This window comes from Sus scrofa, chromosome 15 (genome assembly GCF_000003025.6).
Source record: "Sus scrofa isolate TJ Tabasco breed Duroc chromosome 15, Sscrofa11.1, whole genome shotgun sequence".
In the NCBI taxonomy this organism is placed as follows: Eukaryota; Metazoa; Chordata; class Mammalia; order Artiodactyla; family Suidae; genus Sus; species Sus scrofa.
In genome coordinates, this window is record NC_010457.5 from 47,244,232 (window position 1) to 47,263,056 (window position 18,825).

Consider the following 18,825-nt stretch of genomic DNA (forward strand, 5'->3'; position numbering starts at 1 on the left):
TGGACAGTTAGGTTATTTCCATGTTTTGGCTACTGTGAACAGTGCTGCAGTCAACATAGGGGTGCATGTATCTTTTTGAATAAAAGTTTTGTCCAGATATATGCCTAAGAGTGGGATTGCTGGATCATAAGAAAGTTCTATATTTGGTTTTCTGAGATGCTCTGTACTGTTTTCCACAGTGGTTGTACCAATTTACATTCCCACCAACAGTGCAGGAGGGTTCCTTTTTCTCCACACCTTCTCTAGCATTTATTATTTGTAGACCTATTAATAATAGCCATTCTGACCAGTGTGAGGTAGTACATCATTATATGTTTGAGTTGCATTTCTATAATAATTAGTGATGTTGAGCATTTTTTTCATGTGGCTATTGTCCATCCATATGTCTTCATTGGAGAAATATCTATTCAGGTCTTCTTCCCATTTTTCAATTGAATTGGGTTTTTTTTTTGTTTTGTTTTTGCTTTTGAGTTGTATGAGATGTTTGTATATTTTGGAGATTATGCCCTTGTTGGTTGCATCATTTGCAACTATTTTCTCCCATTCTATACATTGTCTTTCATTTTGTTTATGGTTTCCTTGGCTGTGCAAAAGCTTTTAAGTTTGATTAGGTCCTACTGGTTTAATTTTGTTCTTATTTCTATTGCCTTGGGAGACTGACCTAAGAAAACATTTGCATGGCTGATGTTTTGCCTATGTTCTCTTCTAGGAGTTTTATGGTGTCATGGCTCATGTTTAAGTCTTTAAGACATTTTGAGTTTATTTTTGTGCATGGTGCAAGGATGTGTTCTAGTTTCACTGATTTACATGAAACTCTCCAGTTTTCCCATCATCACTTGTTGAAGAGACTGTCTTTTCCCCATTTATATTCTTGCTTTCTTTGCTGATGATTGACCATAGGTGTCTGGGTTTATTTCTGGGCTCTCTATTCTGTTCCATTGGTCCCTATGTATGTTTTTGTTTTTGTTTTTTTTAACGAGTACCACACTGTCTTGATTACTGTAGCTTCATAATATTGTCTGAAGTCTGGGAGAGATATGCCCCCTGCTTGGTTTTTTTTTCCCTCAGGATTGCTTTGGCAATTCTGGGTCTTCTATGGTTCCATATAGATTGTTTTCTAAAGTTCTATGAACAATGTCATAGGTGATTTGATAGGGATCACATTAAATCTGCAGTTTGCTTTGAGAAGTATGGCCATTTTAATGATACTAATTCTTCCAATCCAGGAGCATTGGTTATCTTTCCATTTCTTTAAATTTTCTTTAATTTCCTTGATTAATGTTTTATAGTTGTCAACAAATAAGTCTTTCTCCTCCTTTCTTCAGGTTTATTCCTAGGTATTTAATTTTGAGGGGTGTGATTTTAAAGGTATTGTGTTTTTATATTCCTTTTTTAATATGTCATTGTTGGTATACAGAAATGCAACCAATTTCTTTTTTTTTTTTTTTGTCTTTTTTTTTTTTTTTAGGCCACACCCACAGCATATGGAGATTCCCAGGCTAGGGGTCAAATCAGAGCTGTAGCTGCAGGCCTACACTAGAGCCACAGCAATGCAGGATCCGAGCCATATCTGCAAGCTACACCACAGCTCATGACAAAGCCAGATCCTTAATCCACTGAGTGAGGCTGGGGATCAAACCCACATCCTCATGGATATCCATCAGATTTGTTTCCACTGAGCCATGATGGGAACTCCAGATTTCTGAATATTAATCTTGTATCCTGCTACTTTGCTGAATTCATTGATCAATCAGGTTGAGTAGTTTTTGTGTGGATTCTTGAGGGTTTTCTGTATATAGCACCATGTCATCTGTGGGTTGTGACAGTTTTACCTCTTCTCTTCCAATTTGGATACACTTTATTTCTTTTTCGATTGTTGTGGCTAGGAATTCCAGTACTATGTCTTGTTTCAGAGTTTAGTGGGAAGGAGGCTTTCAGCTTTTCTCTGTTGTGGGTTATATTGGCTGTGGGTTTGTCATAAACAGCTTTTATTATGTTGATATGTTCCCTCTATATGCACTTTAGTAAGAGTTTTTATCATGAATAGATGTTGGATTATGTCAAACGCTTTTTCTACATCTATTGAGATGATCATGCGGTTTTTGACCTTTCTTTTGTTAATATGGAATTTGCCTAAGTCGAACTATCCTTGTGAACTTGGAATGAATCCCACTTGGTTGTGGTGTATGATTTTTTTTTAATGTATTTTTAGATTCAGTTGGATAAATTTTGCTGAGGAGTTCCCATTTTGCCTATGGTAACAAACCCAACTAGTATTCATGAAGATGTAGGTTTGATCCCTGGCCTCAGTGTGTTAAGGATCCGGCATTGCCATGAGCTATGGTGTACATCAGACACAGCTCAGATCTTGCATTGCTGTGGCTGTGCCTCTGTCCTCTTCTTTTTAGTTTCTGTGAATGTATTGTTTGGTTTTGATTTGTGGTTGCCCTATTTTTCAAGTATGTTAATACCTTCCTGTATCTGCTTGATTTAGCCTGATATTTCAGATAGGCTCAAACACATTCTTTAAAAAATGAGTCTATATTTTCCTACTCTACTTCCCCACATTTTATGATTTTGATGTCCTTTTTTTACAGCTTCATATTTATCCTTTTGCTCTTCCTTTTGTTTCCTGTCACTTTTACAAACAGGTTTTTTTTTCCTTTTATATCCGTTTACTGGCTCTTTTAAGTGATTACTTTCCAATTGTGATTTCCTCCATCCTATATCTTCTTACTTCTTTAGAGGAGATCTTTCAGTATTTCTTTTAGAATGGGTTTAGTGTTGCTGTATTCTTTTAGTTTTTATTTGTTTGAGAAATTATTTCTTTCTATTTTAAATGATAATCTTGCTGTGTAGCATATTCTAGGCTGCAAATTTTTCTCTTTTAGAACTTTGAATATACTTGCCACTCTCTTCAGGCCTGCAGTGTTTCTGTAGAGAAATCAGCTTATAGCCTTATGGGGGTTCCCTTATAATTAACTATGTTTTTCTTTTGCTGCCTTTTAGAATGCTATACTTATCTTTACTTTCTGCCATTTGTATTATAATATGTCTTAGTGGCTTGCATATAATTCTGCTTAGTGTTCTTGAGTATCTAGGAACAGTCATGTAAACACTGTGTCATACAGATTTTAAAAATTTAAATTTATGTTTATATCTGTCTCTCCATAATCATTTCAAATTATTTTGATTTCTCACACCATGACCAGATTTGAAAATGACTCCTGGGACAAAAATCAACTGCTTATTTTCAGTTTATTACTGCTTCTAGGAGCTTCAACTGAGATCCTGATGGGTCTGCTGGGGCTCCTCTTAGTTGTGTCATTTTTCTTCATGGTTAAATCTCCCTATCAAAGGTTTCTGGATTAATCCTCTAATTCAGCAGAATTGATGGAGTTATGATAATAAACTGCTCTTTAGGTAGACTGGATCTTATGAGAATTAAAAACCGTAAGTGTGTGGTTCAGATAATAAATATCCAGTTGTGACTTCTAGATTTTTTGGTCTGAGGAAATTAGGACTAAAAAAAATAAGATATTATTTTAATGACTTGACTTGTAAACATATTTATGCAAAACATTATTGACCAATAAGTCACTTGTTTATTTTTGAAAAAGTTTTTTATATACTTACATATTCCTAGATTTACTAAAAATTAGGAGATAAATTACACACAGTAGTTAATCCCAAGGTATCTATTTGGACAGTAGACAAGAGTACTTTCAATTTTCAGATATTTCATCGAAGTGTTTTTTTTATAATTTTAAAACTAGATTTTATTTTCAGTTTTGAATTATGTTCTTATTTTGTGCAATGTTTTAAACATTCTCAGAATTTTGTGTACCCACAAATTATTTTAAATTAATGTAAGTTGAATATGACTAATCACATTTTTTTTCAGGTGCAAATTATGGTACTGAAGACTGTTTTACACATCTTAATTCTAAGACCGATGAGTCCGGGGCCTGTGGTTTAACTGCTTCAGGATACATACGGTGTCATCCTAAGTATGCTTTAAAAAAATCTATCTGAGATACTTTATTTATTGCCTTAAATTTGAAAATACCATGAGATAATTAACTTTATGTATAATCAAAATATCACTTGATCATGAAGATTATATTTAATCAAATTATAAATGTCTTAAATACAGAACGTCTGTACTTATCTTTCCCACACATCCACACTATCTCTTGTACCATCCCACAGAGCATTTAATTTACATATAGGTACATTAATGACCCATTACTTAGAAGGACTGATCATTTATATTTTGCATGTTGTCACTTTAATTTTACAAAGGATGACCATTCTTTACAGTGATCTAATTTAAAATGCATGAATTTTTATTATCAGGAAGTAAAGCACTGTATTTAAGAACATGTACTCTATAAGTAGACATCGTGGTTTCAAATACTAATCTCAATGCTAACCTACTTGTGTGACTTTAGTCGTGTGCCTCACTTCTCTAATATGTAAAATATGTATATCAATTTAACTAACATCATTGGGCTGGTGCCGGTGTGGAATTTAGATACTCTATGAAAAGCAGTTAGAAAGGGGCTGACATATAGTAGGCACTATGTGAGTGTTAACTGTTAACCGTTATGATTATTATATTTATGAGAACTATAATGTTATTATAACTGTAATATTTTATTTTGACACTATTCCAAAGTTGATTTGATAGCAAAAATTAAATTTCTGTAAAAAAATTTCTTGTGTGCATTAAGAGCAAAAAGAATCCCTGTATCACATTTACTGGGATTTACCAATGGCTTACATTTTGCCCATTTTCTTTATCCTTCTGTTTTTCTAACTCTCCTCTCCTCCCTTCAAAATGATTTTTCCTAAACTACTTGAATGGAAGTTGGATACTGTGCTTCTGCATCCCTAAATAAATCATTGTGTCTTTCTTGAGAACAGGTTTTTTTTTTAAAATAGTTATTTTCTAGCTGTCAAACACAGTTCATAATAAAACTTCACTCGTTATCTCAATTAAGTATTTCCACCTCTTTTGCCTTGTTTAGGAGCAAATCTGGATTGAAGTGTTTGTATTTAGTTTTTAAACTTTCATCTAGAAAATTTCCTTTGTTTTCCTTTGTTTCTTTTCCTTGGTTTTTTAAAAATACTACAGGTGCATTATTTTATAAAATATTCTTCAAATTGAGTTTGATATTTTTCATAATTGGATTTGTGTTATAAATTTTTGCATGTTTGCCACTGAAGTGTTATTGTAACCTCAAGTGCAATTTTTTAAAGGTACCCGCTATTTTCTCTCAATGTGGCATATTTTATGTTAAATAATTTGGTAAAGTTAATTTTCCTTAGGTCTCTCAATTGTAAAGGTATTCTTTCTCTTTGTGTTTAATGTGTAATTTATGGGGGAGGAATTAATATTGAAACTATGGACATATTCTCTTCAAACTTTCACCCACTAGTTTTAAAGTCCATCAATGATTTCCAACTCCATTGTTGCCTCTGACTTTAAGCTAGAAATATAATGTAGAAAGAATTATTCCTTTCTCTATATTTATTTATTAATTTATATACATATTTATTCATATCAATTCAAAATTAGCAATTGTTATTTGATTCAATAGTATATAATATATTACTATCATCATTTGTTTAAGGCTTACTTTTTTCAAATTGTTTCTTTTTTGTCTAGTGAGGGTTTCTTTTAATTGGCCACAATGTCTTTAAAACCTTACAAATTTTTCTAGCACAAAAAAGGGTGTTATTGGCTCCTATTGTATTTTTCCTACCTTTGCTCTGGATTCACTTAATTATCCAATTAGCCCAGATTCATTTTAGTAGAGAATAGTACTTAGAAAATAAACATCTGGACACCAGGTATGCTTATTTCTACTGTTTTTCATTATCTCTAAGTCTACTCAGTCAACAAAGCAAGAATACACGTGTCACATATTTATTTCTATATCCATGTCCTGTATCTCTGATTTTATTTTTTTTATTTTTTATTACTCAAATAAATTGATCACATCTATAGTTGTATAATGATCATAACAATCTGATTTCACAGGATTTCCATCCCACAACCCAAGCACATCACTCCACCCCCCAAACTGTCTCCTCCAGAGACCATAAGTTTTTCAATGTCTGAGAGTCAGCATCTGTTCTGCAAAGAAGTTCACTCTGTCCTTTTTTCAGATTCCAAATGTCAGTGAAAGCATTTTATGTTGGTGTCTCATTGTATGGCTGACTTCACTTAGCATGATAATTTCTAGGTCCATCCATGTTGCTAAAAATGCCGGTATTTAATTCTTTTTAATGGCTAATATTCCATTGTGTATATGTACCACATCTTCTTGATAAACTCCTCTGTCAATGGACATTTAGGTTGTTTCCATGTCTTGGCTATTGCAAATAGTGCTGCAATGAACATCGGAGTACATGTGTCTTTTCGAGTCGTGGTTTTCTCTAGATAGATGCCCAGGAGTGGAATTGCTGGATCCAATGGGAGTTCTATTTGTAGTTTTCTGAGGCATCTCCATCCTGTTTTCCACAGTGGTTGCACCAATTTACAATCCCACCAAGAGTGTACTAGGGTTCCTTTTTCTCCACACCGTCTCCAGCACTTCTTGTTTGTAGACTTTTGGATGATGGCCATTCTGGCTGGTGTTAGGTGGTACCTCAGAGTGGTTTTGATTTGCATTTCTCTAATAATGAGTGATGTTGAACATCTTTTCATTTGTTTCTTGGCCATCCATATGTATTCTTTGGAGAACTGTCTGTTTAGATCTTCTGCCCATTTCTTGATGGGGTTGTTTGTTTTTTTGGTATGGAGCTGCAGAAGTTGTTTATAAATTTTGGAGATTAATCCCTTGTCAGCTGATTCACTTGTGAAGATTTTCTCTGGTTCTGTGGGTTGTCTTTTGGTTTTGTTTAGAGTTTCCTTTGCTGTGCAGAAACTTTGAAGTTTGATTAGGTCCCATTTGTTTATTTTTGTTTTTATTGTTAATAATCTAAGAGGTGGATCTGAGAAGATGTTGCTGTCGTTTATGTCAGAGAGTGTTTGGCCTATGTTTTCCTCTAAGAGTTTTATAGTATCTGGTCTTATATCTAGGTCTTGAATCCATTTGGAGTTTCTTTTTGTGTATGGTGTTAGGGAGTGTTTTAATTTCATTCTTTTCCATGTGGTTGTCCAGTTTTCCCAGCACCACTTATTGAACAAGCTGTCCTTTCTCCATTGTATATCCCTGCCTCCTTTGTCATAGATTAGTTGGCTGTAAGTGCATGGGTTGAATTCTGGGCTTTCTGTCCTGTTCCACTGATCTATATTTCTGTCTTTGTGCCAGTACCATGTGGTTTTGATGACTGTTGCTTTGTAGTCTAGTCTGAAGTCCGGGAGCCTGGTTCCTCCACCTCCATTCTTCTTTTTCAGGATGTCTTTGGCTATTCTGGGTCTTTTGTGCTTCCAAACAAACTTTAAAACATTTTGTTCAAGTTCTGTGAAAAATGTCCTTGGTAATTTGATAGGGACGACATTGAAACTTTATATTGCCTTAGGTAGTATAGTCATTTTGATAATATTAACTCTTCCAATCCACAAGTATGGTATGTCTTTCCATCTATTTGTGTTATCTTTGATTTCATCAGTGGCTTATAGTTTTCAGAGTACAGGTCTTTTGTGTCTTTAGGTAGGTTTACTCCTAGGTAGTTTATTCTTTTGTATGTGATGGTAAACGGGATTGCTTCCCTAATTTCTCTTTCTGATCTTCCATTGTTAGTGTATAGAAATGCCATCGATTTCTGTGTGTTAATTTTGTATCCTGTGACTTTGCCAAATTCATGGATGAGCTCTAACAGTTTTCTGGTAGCGTCTTTAGGATTCTCTAGGTATGGTGTCATGTCATCTGCAAATAGGGATAGTTTTACTTCTTCCTTTCCAATTTGGATTCCTTTTATTCCTTTACTTCTCTGATTACTGTGGCTAGGTCTTCCAGAACTATGTTGAAGAGTAGTGGCGAGAGCGGACATCCTTGTCTTGTTCCTGATCTCAGTGGGAATTCTTTCAGCTTTTCACCATTGAGAATGATGTTTGCTGTGGGTTTGTCATATATGGCCTTTATTATGTTGAGGTAGGTTCCGTCTATGCCCACTTTCTGAAGGGTTTTTATCAGAAATGGGTGTTGGATTTGTAAAAGGCGTTTTCCCGTGTCTATTGAGAGGATCATGTGGTTTTTATTCTTCAGTTTGTTAATGTGGTGTATCACACTGATGAATTTGCAGATGTTGAAGAACCCTTGCATCCCTGGGATAAATCCACTTGATCATAATGTAAAATACTTTTAATGTTTGTTTTATGTGGTTTGCTAGTATTTTGTTGAGGATTTTTGCATTGATGTTCATCAGTGAAATTGGCCTGTAGTTTTTTTTTATTTTTGTGGTATCTTTGTCTGGTTTTGGTATCAGGGTGATGGTGGCCTCATAGAATGAGTTTGGGAGTATCCCTTCCTCTGCAATTTTTTGAAATAGTTTCAGCAGGATAAGTGTTAGCTCTTCTCTAAATGATAGAATTTGCCTGTGAAGCCATCTGGTCCTGGACTTTTGTTTGTTGGAAGTTTTTTAATCACAGTTTCAATTTCAGTTCTTATGATTGGTCCATTCATTTTTTCTATTTCATCTTGGTTTAGTCTTGGAAGATTGTACTTTTCTAAGAATTTGTCAATTTCTTCTAGGTTTTCCATTTTATTGGTATCTAGTTGCACATAGTAGTCTCTTATGATCCTTTGTATTTCTGTGATGTCCGTTGTTACTTCTCCTTTTTCATTTCTAATTTTACTGATTTGAGACCTCTCTCTTTTTTGCTTGATAAGTCTGGCTAGGGGTTTATCAATTTTTTGGATCTTCTCAAAGAATCAGCTTTTTGTTTCATTGATCTTTTCTATGGTTTTCTTTGTTTCTATTTCCTTGATTTCTGCTCTGATCTTTATGATCTCTTTCCTTCTACTAACTTTAGGTCTTGTCTATTTTACTCTCTCGAGCTGCTTTAGATGTAAAGTTAGGTCATGTATTTGAGCTTTTTCTTGTTTCCTGAGGTGGGCTTGTATTGCTATAAACTTTCCTCTTAGAATGGCTTTTGTTGCATCCCATAGGTTTTGGAGTGTCGTATCTTTGTTGTCATTTGCTGCTAGGTATTTTTTAATTTCCTCTTTGATTTCTTCAGTTATCCATTGGTTGTTTAGTAGCATGTTGTTTAGTCTCCATGTGTTTGTGTTTTTTCCAGTTTTTTTCTTGTTGTTGACTTCCAGTCGTATAGCGTTGTGGTCAGAAAAGATGCTTGATATGATTTCAATTTTCTTAAAGTTACCGAGGTTGGATTTGTAGCCCAGGATGTGATCAATCTTAGAAAATGTTCCATGTGCACTTGAGAAGAATGTGTATTCTGTTGCTTTTGGTTGGAATATCCTATAGATATCTATTAAGTCCATCTGGTTTAATGCATCACTCAGGGCCTGTGTCTCTTTGTTGATTTTCTGTCTGGTTTATCTGTCCATTGCTGTAAGTGGGGTGTTAAAGTCCCCCACTATTATTGCGTTATTGTCAATTTTTCCTTTAAGGTTGTTAGCAGTTGCTTTATATATCATGGTGACCCTATGTTGGGTGCGTAGATATTTAAAATTGTTATATCATCTTCTTGGATTGATCCTTTGATCATTATGTAATGTCCTTCTTTGTCCCTTAAAATATTCTTCATTTTAAAGTCTATTTTGTCTGATATGAGTATTGGAATTCCAGCTATCTTTTGATCCCCGTTTGCATGAAATATTTTATTTCATCCTCTCACTTTCAATTTGTGTGTGCCCCTAGAAGTGAAGTAGGTCCCTTGAAGACAGCATATATATGGGTCTTGTTTTTGTATCCATTCAGCCAGTCTATGTCTTTTGGTTGGGGCATTTAGTCCATTCACATTTAAGGTAATTATTGATATGTATGTTCTTGTTGCCATTTTATTAATTGCTTTGGATTTGTTTTTGCTGGTCTTTTTTCTTTCCTCCTTCTCTTGTTCTTTTCTGCCTAGAGAAGTTCCTTTAGTATTTGTTATAAGGCTGGTTTAGTGTTGCTGAATTCTCTCAGCTTTTGCTTATCTGTGAAAGTTTGATTTCTCCTTCAAATCTGAAGGAGAGCCTTGCTGGTAAAGTAATAATGGTTGGAGGTTTTTTTCCTTTCATCATGTTAAGTATATCATGCCATTCCCTTCTGGCCTGCAGAGTTTCTGCTGAAAAATCTGCTGATAACCTTATTGGGGTTCCCTTGTATGTGATTTGTTTCTTTTCCCTAGCTGCTTTCAAGATTTTCTCTTTGTCTTTAATTTTGATCAGTTTGATTAATATGTGTCTTGGTATATTCCTCCTTGGGTTTATTTTATATGGTACTCGTTGTGCTTCCTGGATTTGAGTGAGTGATTCCTTCCCCATGTTAGGGAAGTTTTTGGCTATTATCTCTTGGAATATTTTTTCTGTCCCCTTCTCTCTCTCTTCTCCTTCTGGCACCCCATGATACAGATGTTGGTGCATTTAACGTTGTCCCAGAGTTCTTTGAGGCTCTTTTCATTTCTTTTCGATCTTTTTTCTCTTTTCTGTTCCACATCCATAATTTCCAATAATCTGTCCTCTGCCTCACTTATTCGTTCTTCTGCCTCCTGTATTCTGCTGTTAGCTGCTTCTAGTGAATTTTTTATTTCAGTTATTGCTTTGCATCTCTTCTTGTTTAAGTTTTATGTCTTGTATATCTTTAGTCATGTTTCCTGCGAGTTATCCATCTTTGCCTCCAGTTTATTTCCAATGTCTTGCATCCTCTTCAGCATCAACAGTCTTTTTTCAGCATCAACAGTCTTTTTCCTGGAGGCTGAGAATCTCCTCATGGCTTAGCTGATTTTCTGGGGTTTTTCCTTTCTCCCTCATCTGAGTTATAGTTCTCTGTCTTTTCATTTTTATAGGTTTTTGGTATGGTGACCTTTTTACCAATAATAAAGTCAGAGCCTCTGTTACTTCTGGTGTCTGCCCCCCTGTGGCTGAAGTCGGTATAAAGCCTTGCAGTAGGCTTTCTGATGGGAGGGGCTGATGCCTGCCCACTGGTGGGTGGGGCTTAGTCTCTGGATGGGATTAGATGCAGCTGTGTGCCTGAGGGGTCTTTAGGTAGCCTGTTTACTGAAGGGCGGGGCTGTGATCCCACCTGGATTGTTGTTTGCCCTGGGGCTTTTCAGTGCTGACTGACAGGTGGGGCCAGATTTTCCCGAAATGGCCACCTTCAGAGAAAGGCACAGCTGCTGAATATTCCCAAGAGCTTTGCTTCTAATGTCCTTCCCTCACAACAAGCCACATTCACCCCTGCTTTCCCAGGATGCCCTCCAAGAACTGCAGTCAGGTTTGACCCAGATTCCTATGGAGACTGCTCTGCCCTGAGACCCAATGCATGTGAAAATCTGTGTGCGCCTTTTAAGAATGGGGTCTCTGTTTCCCCAAGTCCTGTGGAGCTCCTGTGCACAAGCCCCACTGGCCTTCAATGCCAGATGCTCCAGGGGCTCTTTCTCCCAGTGCCAGATCCCCATACGTGAGTGTTTGATGTGGGGCTCAGAACTCTCACTCCTGTAGGTGAGTCTCTGTGAACCAGTTAGTTTCCAGTCTGTGGGGCTTCCCACCCAGGAGGTATGGGGTTGTTTATATTATGAAACCACCACTCCTACCCCTGGACGTGTCCTCCTCTTTTTCTTCTGGAGTAAGATATTTTTTTTTAAGGTTTCCAGTCCATTTGGGTGAAGAATTCAAAGCTTTTAGTTGTTAATTTTGTTGTTTTTAGGAGAGAGGTTGAGCTCCAGTCCTTCGATTCTGCCATCTTAATCCTGTCTCCTGTATCTCTGATTTTAAAAACATGAACGTAAAGTGATAGTTTTACTTCCAGTTAGACACTACAAATATATACAAAATACATTTTACATTTATAAGTTATTTTCTCATATGGTCAAAGCCAGAAACACAGAAGTTTGTTTCACAATTGCTAAAGCATATACTGACTAAAGGAAGCTTTATAGCTGTTATGATTATATTTTCCTTTAAATAATTGATGTTTTTATATTAGCTGCTATAAAGTGCTTCTCTACTAATTGAAATATCTGTGTCATTTTGCTATTGATATCTAGTGCTTTATTTGTACCTGTATCATTGTTTAATTTTTTGACACACATAGAAAATTTTTTCTATTTATATTGGATTCTACAAATAATCCATAATGGAAATTTTGCATACATTTATGACTTTCTATATAGTTACAATATTATCTCAGTTTTAGATATAAAATATAGTGATTCAACATTTGATAGATCATGCACTATACAAAGTTAATATAAAATACAGACTATATTCCCTGTGCTGTGTATCCTTGTGACATAATTGTTTTATTAGTAGTTTATACCTCTTAATCCCCTTCACTCATTTTGTGCTTTCTCAACCCCCCACCCCCCACCCCATAACCACTAGTTTGTTCTGTGGTTTTTGTTTTGTTATATTTGTTTTATTTTTATGTTCCACATTAAAATAAAAACATACAATACTTGTTTTTCTCTAATTTCATGAAGCCATATACTTATCCAGTTTCATCCAAGTTCTCGCAAATGGCAAATTTTCATTTTTCATGGATGAATAATATTCTATAATATATATAATATATAAATAATATTGGTATATCTCACATCTTTATTCATTTGGGTACTTAGGTTACTTCCATATCTTAGCTATTTTTAAAATGCTGCTATAGACATTGGAGTACATATATCTCTTTGAAGTAGTGTTTTCCTTTTCTTCCAATAAATATCCAGGAGTGGAATTGCCAGGTTAGGCAATGATAGTTCTATTTTAAAACTTTTTAAGGAAACTGCACACTGTTTTTCATGTGGCTATACCAATGTACATGCCCATCTATGCTACACTCCTTTTCTCTTTTGTCCACATCCTGACAAACACTTTTTTTGGTCTTTTTAACAATAGCCATTTTGACAGGTGTAAGATGATATCTTATTGTCATTTTGATTTGCATTTCTCTGATGATTAGTGATGTTGAGGATCTTTTCATGTGTTTGTTGACCATCTGCATTTCCTTTTTGGAAAAATTACTATTTGATTCTTCTGACCTTCTTAAAAATTAGGTTGTTTGTTTTATTGTTATTGAGTTATTTAAGTTTTTGTATATTTTGGAAATTAAGCCCTTATTGGTCTCATCACTTGCAAATATTTTCTCCTATTCCATAAACTTTCTTTTCTTTTTTATAGTTTCTTTTGCTGTGCAAATCTTATAAGTTTGATTAGGTCCCATTTGTTTATTTTTGTTTTTATTTCTACAGCCTTGGGAAACTGACCTAGGAAAGGGACTATATATTTTTCTAGAAGTTAGTGCTTTATAAAATCTCCATTTTCTTCTTAGAATCTTATTTTTGTAACATTTTGATAACTTATTAGGATTCTAATCATTTTAAACTTACTGATTTTGTCATCTTTTTCTGGTTGTTTTTCATCCCGAATTCTTTGGCATGTGGCCCATCTTAGTTTTTGTGTTTTGGGCACTCAGTAATGTACAGCTGTTTCTTCTTGCATCTGGTTATTTTATATTATGAATATGTGTTCTATGATAATCACATGTGATGTGTGTTATAGGAATATCCCTCCATGGTAGCTCTGTGTACTGCACACACATAAAGACATGTACATGGCACAATTTTTATTGTTTTAGATTTTATTGGGGTATAGTTGACTTACAAGTTGTGTTAGTTTCAGGTGTACAGCAAAGTGACTTGGTACAAAAATTTTTTAAATCTGTATGGAAACACAAAAGACCTTGAATAGCCAAAGCAATCTTGAGAAGGAAAAACAGAACTGGAAGTATTAGGCTCCCTGATGTCAGATTATACTACAAAGCTACAGTGTTGTACTGGCACAAAACCAGAAATATAGATCAATGGAACAGGATAGAAAGCCAGGAAATAAATCTGCACACCTATGGTCAACTAATCTAAGACAAAGGAGGCAAGAATGTACAATGGAGTAAAGACAGTCTCTTCAATAAGTGGTACTGGGAAAATTGGACAGCTCCCTGTAAAAGAATGAAACTAGAACCTCCTCTTAACACCATACACCAAAATAAACTCAAAATGGATTAGACTTAAACATAGGTTGAATACTATAAAACTCTTAGAGGAAAACATAGGCAGAACACTCTTGCCATAAACCACAGCAATATCTTTTTGGATCCACCTCCTAGAATAATGAAAATAAAACAAAAATAAACAGTTGGACCTAATTTAACTTAAAAATTTTTGCACAACAAAGGAAACCATAAACAAAAAGAAAAGACAGCCCAGGGAATGGAAGAAAATCCTTTGCAAATGAAGCCACTGACAAGGGACTAATCTCCAAAATACATGAACAGCTCATGAAAAGATGCTCAAGGAGCTCCCACCGTAGTACAATGAGTTAAGGATGCAACTTTGTTTCTGTGGTAGCTCAGGTTGCTACTGAGGTGCAGGTTCTATCCCAGTGCAGTGCGTTAAGGATCTGGCATTGCCTCATCTGTGGCATAGTTCACAGCTGTGGCTCAGATTCAATCCCTGGCCTAGGAACTCCCATATAACATGGGTGTGGGGAAAAAAATAGATGCTCAATATTGCTAGTTATTAGAGAAATGCAAATCAAAACTACAATAAGCTATCACTTCACACAGGTCAGGATGGCCATCATTAAAAAAATCTACAAACAATAAATGCTGGAGAGGTTGTGGAGAAAAGGGAATTCTCCACAGTTTTGGTGGGAATGTAAATTGGTGCAACCACTATGGAGAACAGTATGGAGGTTCTTTAAAAACTTGCATATATATGCTGTCGTATAGGGAATTTGTGGCCAATGGGAAGCTGCTGTATAGCACAGGGAACTCTACCCAATATTCTGTGATAATCTATATGGGGAAAAAAATCTAAAACAGAATGGATGTGTATATACATATATCTGAATCACTTTGTTTTACAGCAGAAATTATCACATTGTAAATCAACTGTACTTCAATAAAACTTTTTAAAATGAAAGGAAAAAAAGCTAAATATAGAACTACCAAATAATCCAGCAATCCCACTCCTGGGCATACTCAGAGAAAACCATAATTCAAAAAGATACATGCACCCCAAAGCTCATTGCAGCACTACTTACAATAGCCAATACATGGAAGCGACCTAAATGTCCATCAACAGATGAATGGATAAAGAAAATGTGGTACATATATACAATGAAATATTATTCAGCCATAGAATAGAATGAAATAATGTCATTTGCAGAATCATGGATGGACCTAGCAATTATCATATTAAGGGAAGTAAGTCAGACAAAGACAAATATCATATGAGATCACTAATATGTGGAATCTAATAAAAATGATATAAAAGAACTTATTCGCAACACAGAAACAGACTCAAAAATTTTGAAACCAAACTTACAGTTATCAAAGGGGAAATGTGGGAAGGAGGAATAAATTGAGAGGTTGGGATTGACATATACACACTATTATGTGTGGAATGGATGAGTAACAACGACTTACTATATAGCACAGGGAAATCTACTCAACAATCTATAGTGGCCTACATGGGAAAAGAATCTGAAAAGGAATGGACACATGTATGTTTATAACTGATTCACTTTCCTGTACACCTGAAACTAACACAACAACATAAGTCAACAATACTCCAATAAAATGTTTTTAAAAAGAGGAATGGATAAGGAAGATGTGCACATATGCTACAGTGAAGAATGTAATAATGCCATTTGAAGCAATATGGATGGACCTAGAAATTATCATAGTAAGTGAAGTAGGTCATACAGAGAAAGACAAATACATGAGATCACTAATATGTGGAATCTAATTTTAAAAGTCATACAAAAAATTTATTCAGAAAACAGAAACAGACTCAAACATTTCTAAACCAACCTTATGGTTACCAAAAGGGAAATGTTGGGGGGAGGGATATATTATGATGTTGGAATTAACATACATAAACTACTATTTATAAAATAGATAAGTAATGAGAACCTATTGCAAAGCACAGGGAAACCTACTCAGTATCGTGTAATAACCTGTATGGGGAAGGATATGAGAAGTGCTGGATTTTATGAAATGCTTTTTCTGTCCTTTGAGATGGTTATATGTTCCTCCCCTTTATTTTATGAACTGGCTTTTAGATACTAGCTCATTCTTATATTCCTCAGCAAATTACACTTGGCCATGGTGTATAATCATTTCCATATAATTCTAGATGTGGTTTTCTAATACTTTGTTAAGGATTTTTGTTCTATGTTCATTATATTGAGATGTCTTTGGCTTTGATAATATTGGCTAATACCTGCCTCATAAACTAAGTTGGAAAGTGTTTCATCGTCATTTTCTGTAGAAGTTTGGGCAAAACTAGTACTATTTTTTCATTAATATATTTCAAAGAATTTACCGCTAAAGCCATTTTCCTTGGGATTGTGTGTGTGTGTGTTGTGTGTGTGATGGTTTTTCTGGGATTTGGGGAGCACATTTAGATCACGGTCCCTTGATTTAGATTTAACTTCACAATTTTATTTATTTTGTGCCTGATTTTTCACAAATCATAGAACTGACTCATGATAAACACTCTAAAGAAATTTCATCAGTCTGATAAAGCTGTACGTATTTGCAAGTGATGTGACCAACAATACCCAAAATATATAAATATATAAACAGCTCATTCAATTCAGTATCAAAACAAAAATCAGTTAAACAACAGGCAGAAGGCTGAATAGACATATTTCTGTTTACCTTTTCTTTAATCCAAGACTGCTTGTGATAAATGTTCTTGATTATTGTCTGAAAATGCCATATCTCTTTTGAAAGACATTTTCTTTACATACAGAATGGGAAGACACTAGATATTTTAATATCAACTTTTTCATTCAATAATCTTCTGACTTCCAATGTTACTTTTGGAAAGTCAGCCTTAAGTTTTATTTTTGTTCTTTTTTATTAATGCTTTTTTATTTTCTGGTTACTTTCATGATTTTCCCTGTGGTTTAGGCACTAACACTGTGAGATATCTTAGTGGTTCAGTGTTAATATTTATTGCATATACTGCTTCTTGAATGTATGCCTCAAGATCTTGTCAGTTTGGAACCCATAATGTGGAGAGTACGCATTATGTTTGTAAAACAGAAGAGAAAATCCAATCAGTCTGGCAATTAGAAAATTTTTACTTAAGTTTTAGGATAGAATAAGTTTGAAATTATGTTTAAGAATAAAAAAAGTGTAGGGAGTTCCCATTGTGGCTCAGCAGACTATGAACCCGACCAGTATCCACGAGGATGCAGGTTCCATCCTGGCTTCGCTCGGTGGGTTAAGGATCCGGCATTGCCAGGAGCTGTGGTGTATGTAGGTCTGGATGTGGCTCGTATCCTGCATTGCTGTGGCTGTGGTGTAAGCTGGCAATGCAGCTCCAATTCATCCCCTAGTCTGGGGACTTTCTTATGCTGCAGATGCAGCCCTAAAAATCATAAAAAAAAAAAAAATTCAAAAATGTGTAAAGAATTGTTACCAAAAAAGTGATAAGGCCAAATAGGAAGTAGTTCATAATTACTAAAATGTTTTTTTTTATAACATATTCCAAAGGATTTTATTTTATTTATTTTATTTTATTTTTTTATTTTTTAACTAAAATGTTTTTATTAACAATGCAGGAAAGGCCGTCGTAGTTTTTGGTGTTTCAGAACTAGTTGCATACATTTTTACCAGGCCTTAATGCTTTATTTAAGTCTTTTTCCTTTAGAAATGATATCGTAATATTTCTCTGTATTGAAAACTAATGATTTTTAATTGTTGGTAAATTATAGTGATCTGCGATGTGGAAAAATAATATGTACATATGAAGGAACAACTATACTTACTATTCCGAATGCCACTATTACTTATAGCAACATAAATGGAAAAATCTGTGTTACAGTGGATTATCCATATAATGATAGAAACAGTGAAAAGATGTGGGTAAAAGATGGAACTGTTTGTGGTGAAAATAAGGTATGTAGATTTGTATTACCAAGAAATTTCCTAATTTAAAATTTTAATGTGTATTTGGTATTTTTCTCCTAATTTTAAGTGCACATTTAATTTCAAAAAATAAGAAAATTAAAAATTTCGAAAATGAGAAAAAATTTTAAAGAAAAAAATATAACCTGCATTCATGCATATATAACACTATGAATATTTCGTTAGCGATTTAGTACTTTTTCATGGAAACCATATACCTAACTGAATTGAGAATCATTACTGTTTTTTAATTGTTTTTATTCATTATCTCAGGTTACACAGTATTTTCAATGTCATAAATTATATTTTAATACGATTACTTAAAAATAGTGGTTAAAGTAACATATGCCCATTTTAGTGATGAAAATATTAAAGAATTCACAGAGCAAAGGAAAAATCAATAAAAGCCACATAATCTGAGATATGATTACTCTTTTCATTTTCATGAAACTTCTATAAACTTTTTTTAAAATTGAAGTATAATGGATTTACCATATTGTTTTAGTTTCAGATGTAGAGCAAAGTGATTCATTCCATTATATTATATTCCATTATAGATTATTACAAGATAATGGGTATAATCCCCTGTACTATACAGTATATCTTTGTTGCCTATCTATTCTATAGATAGTGCTTTGTATCTGTTAATCCTATACTCCTAATACGTCCCTCCCCACTTCAGTCTCCCCTTTGGCAACCACAGATTGTTTTCTATATCTGTAATAA

General features: G+C 34.4%; 1 protein-coding gene across 1 annotated transcript in view; it reads left to right on the forward strand.

Moving 5' to 3' along the window:
* ADAM2 (ADAM metallopeptidase domain 2) overlaps window positions 1-18,825 on the forward strand; it is a gene marked incomplete at its 5' end in the record, with an annotated part of 70,589 nt that overhangs the window by 36,505 nt on the left and 15,259 nt on the right. The window contains 2 exon segments of the mRNA NM_213957.1: window positions 3,905-4,010; window positions 17,907-18,090. Coding sequence (NP_999122.1) covers window positions 3,905-4,010; window positions 17,907-18,090 — 290 coding nt within the window.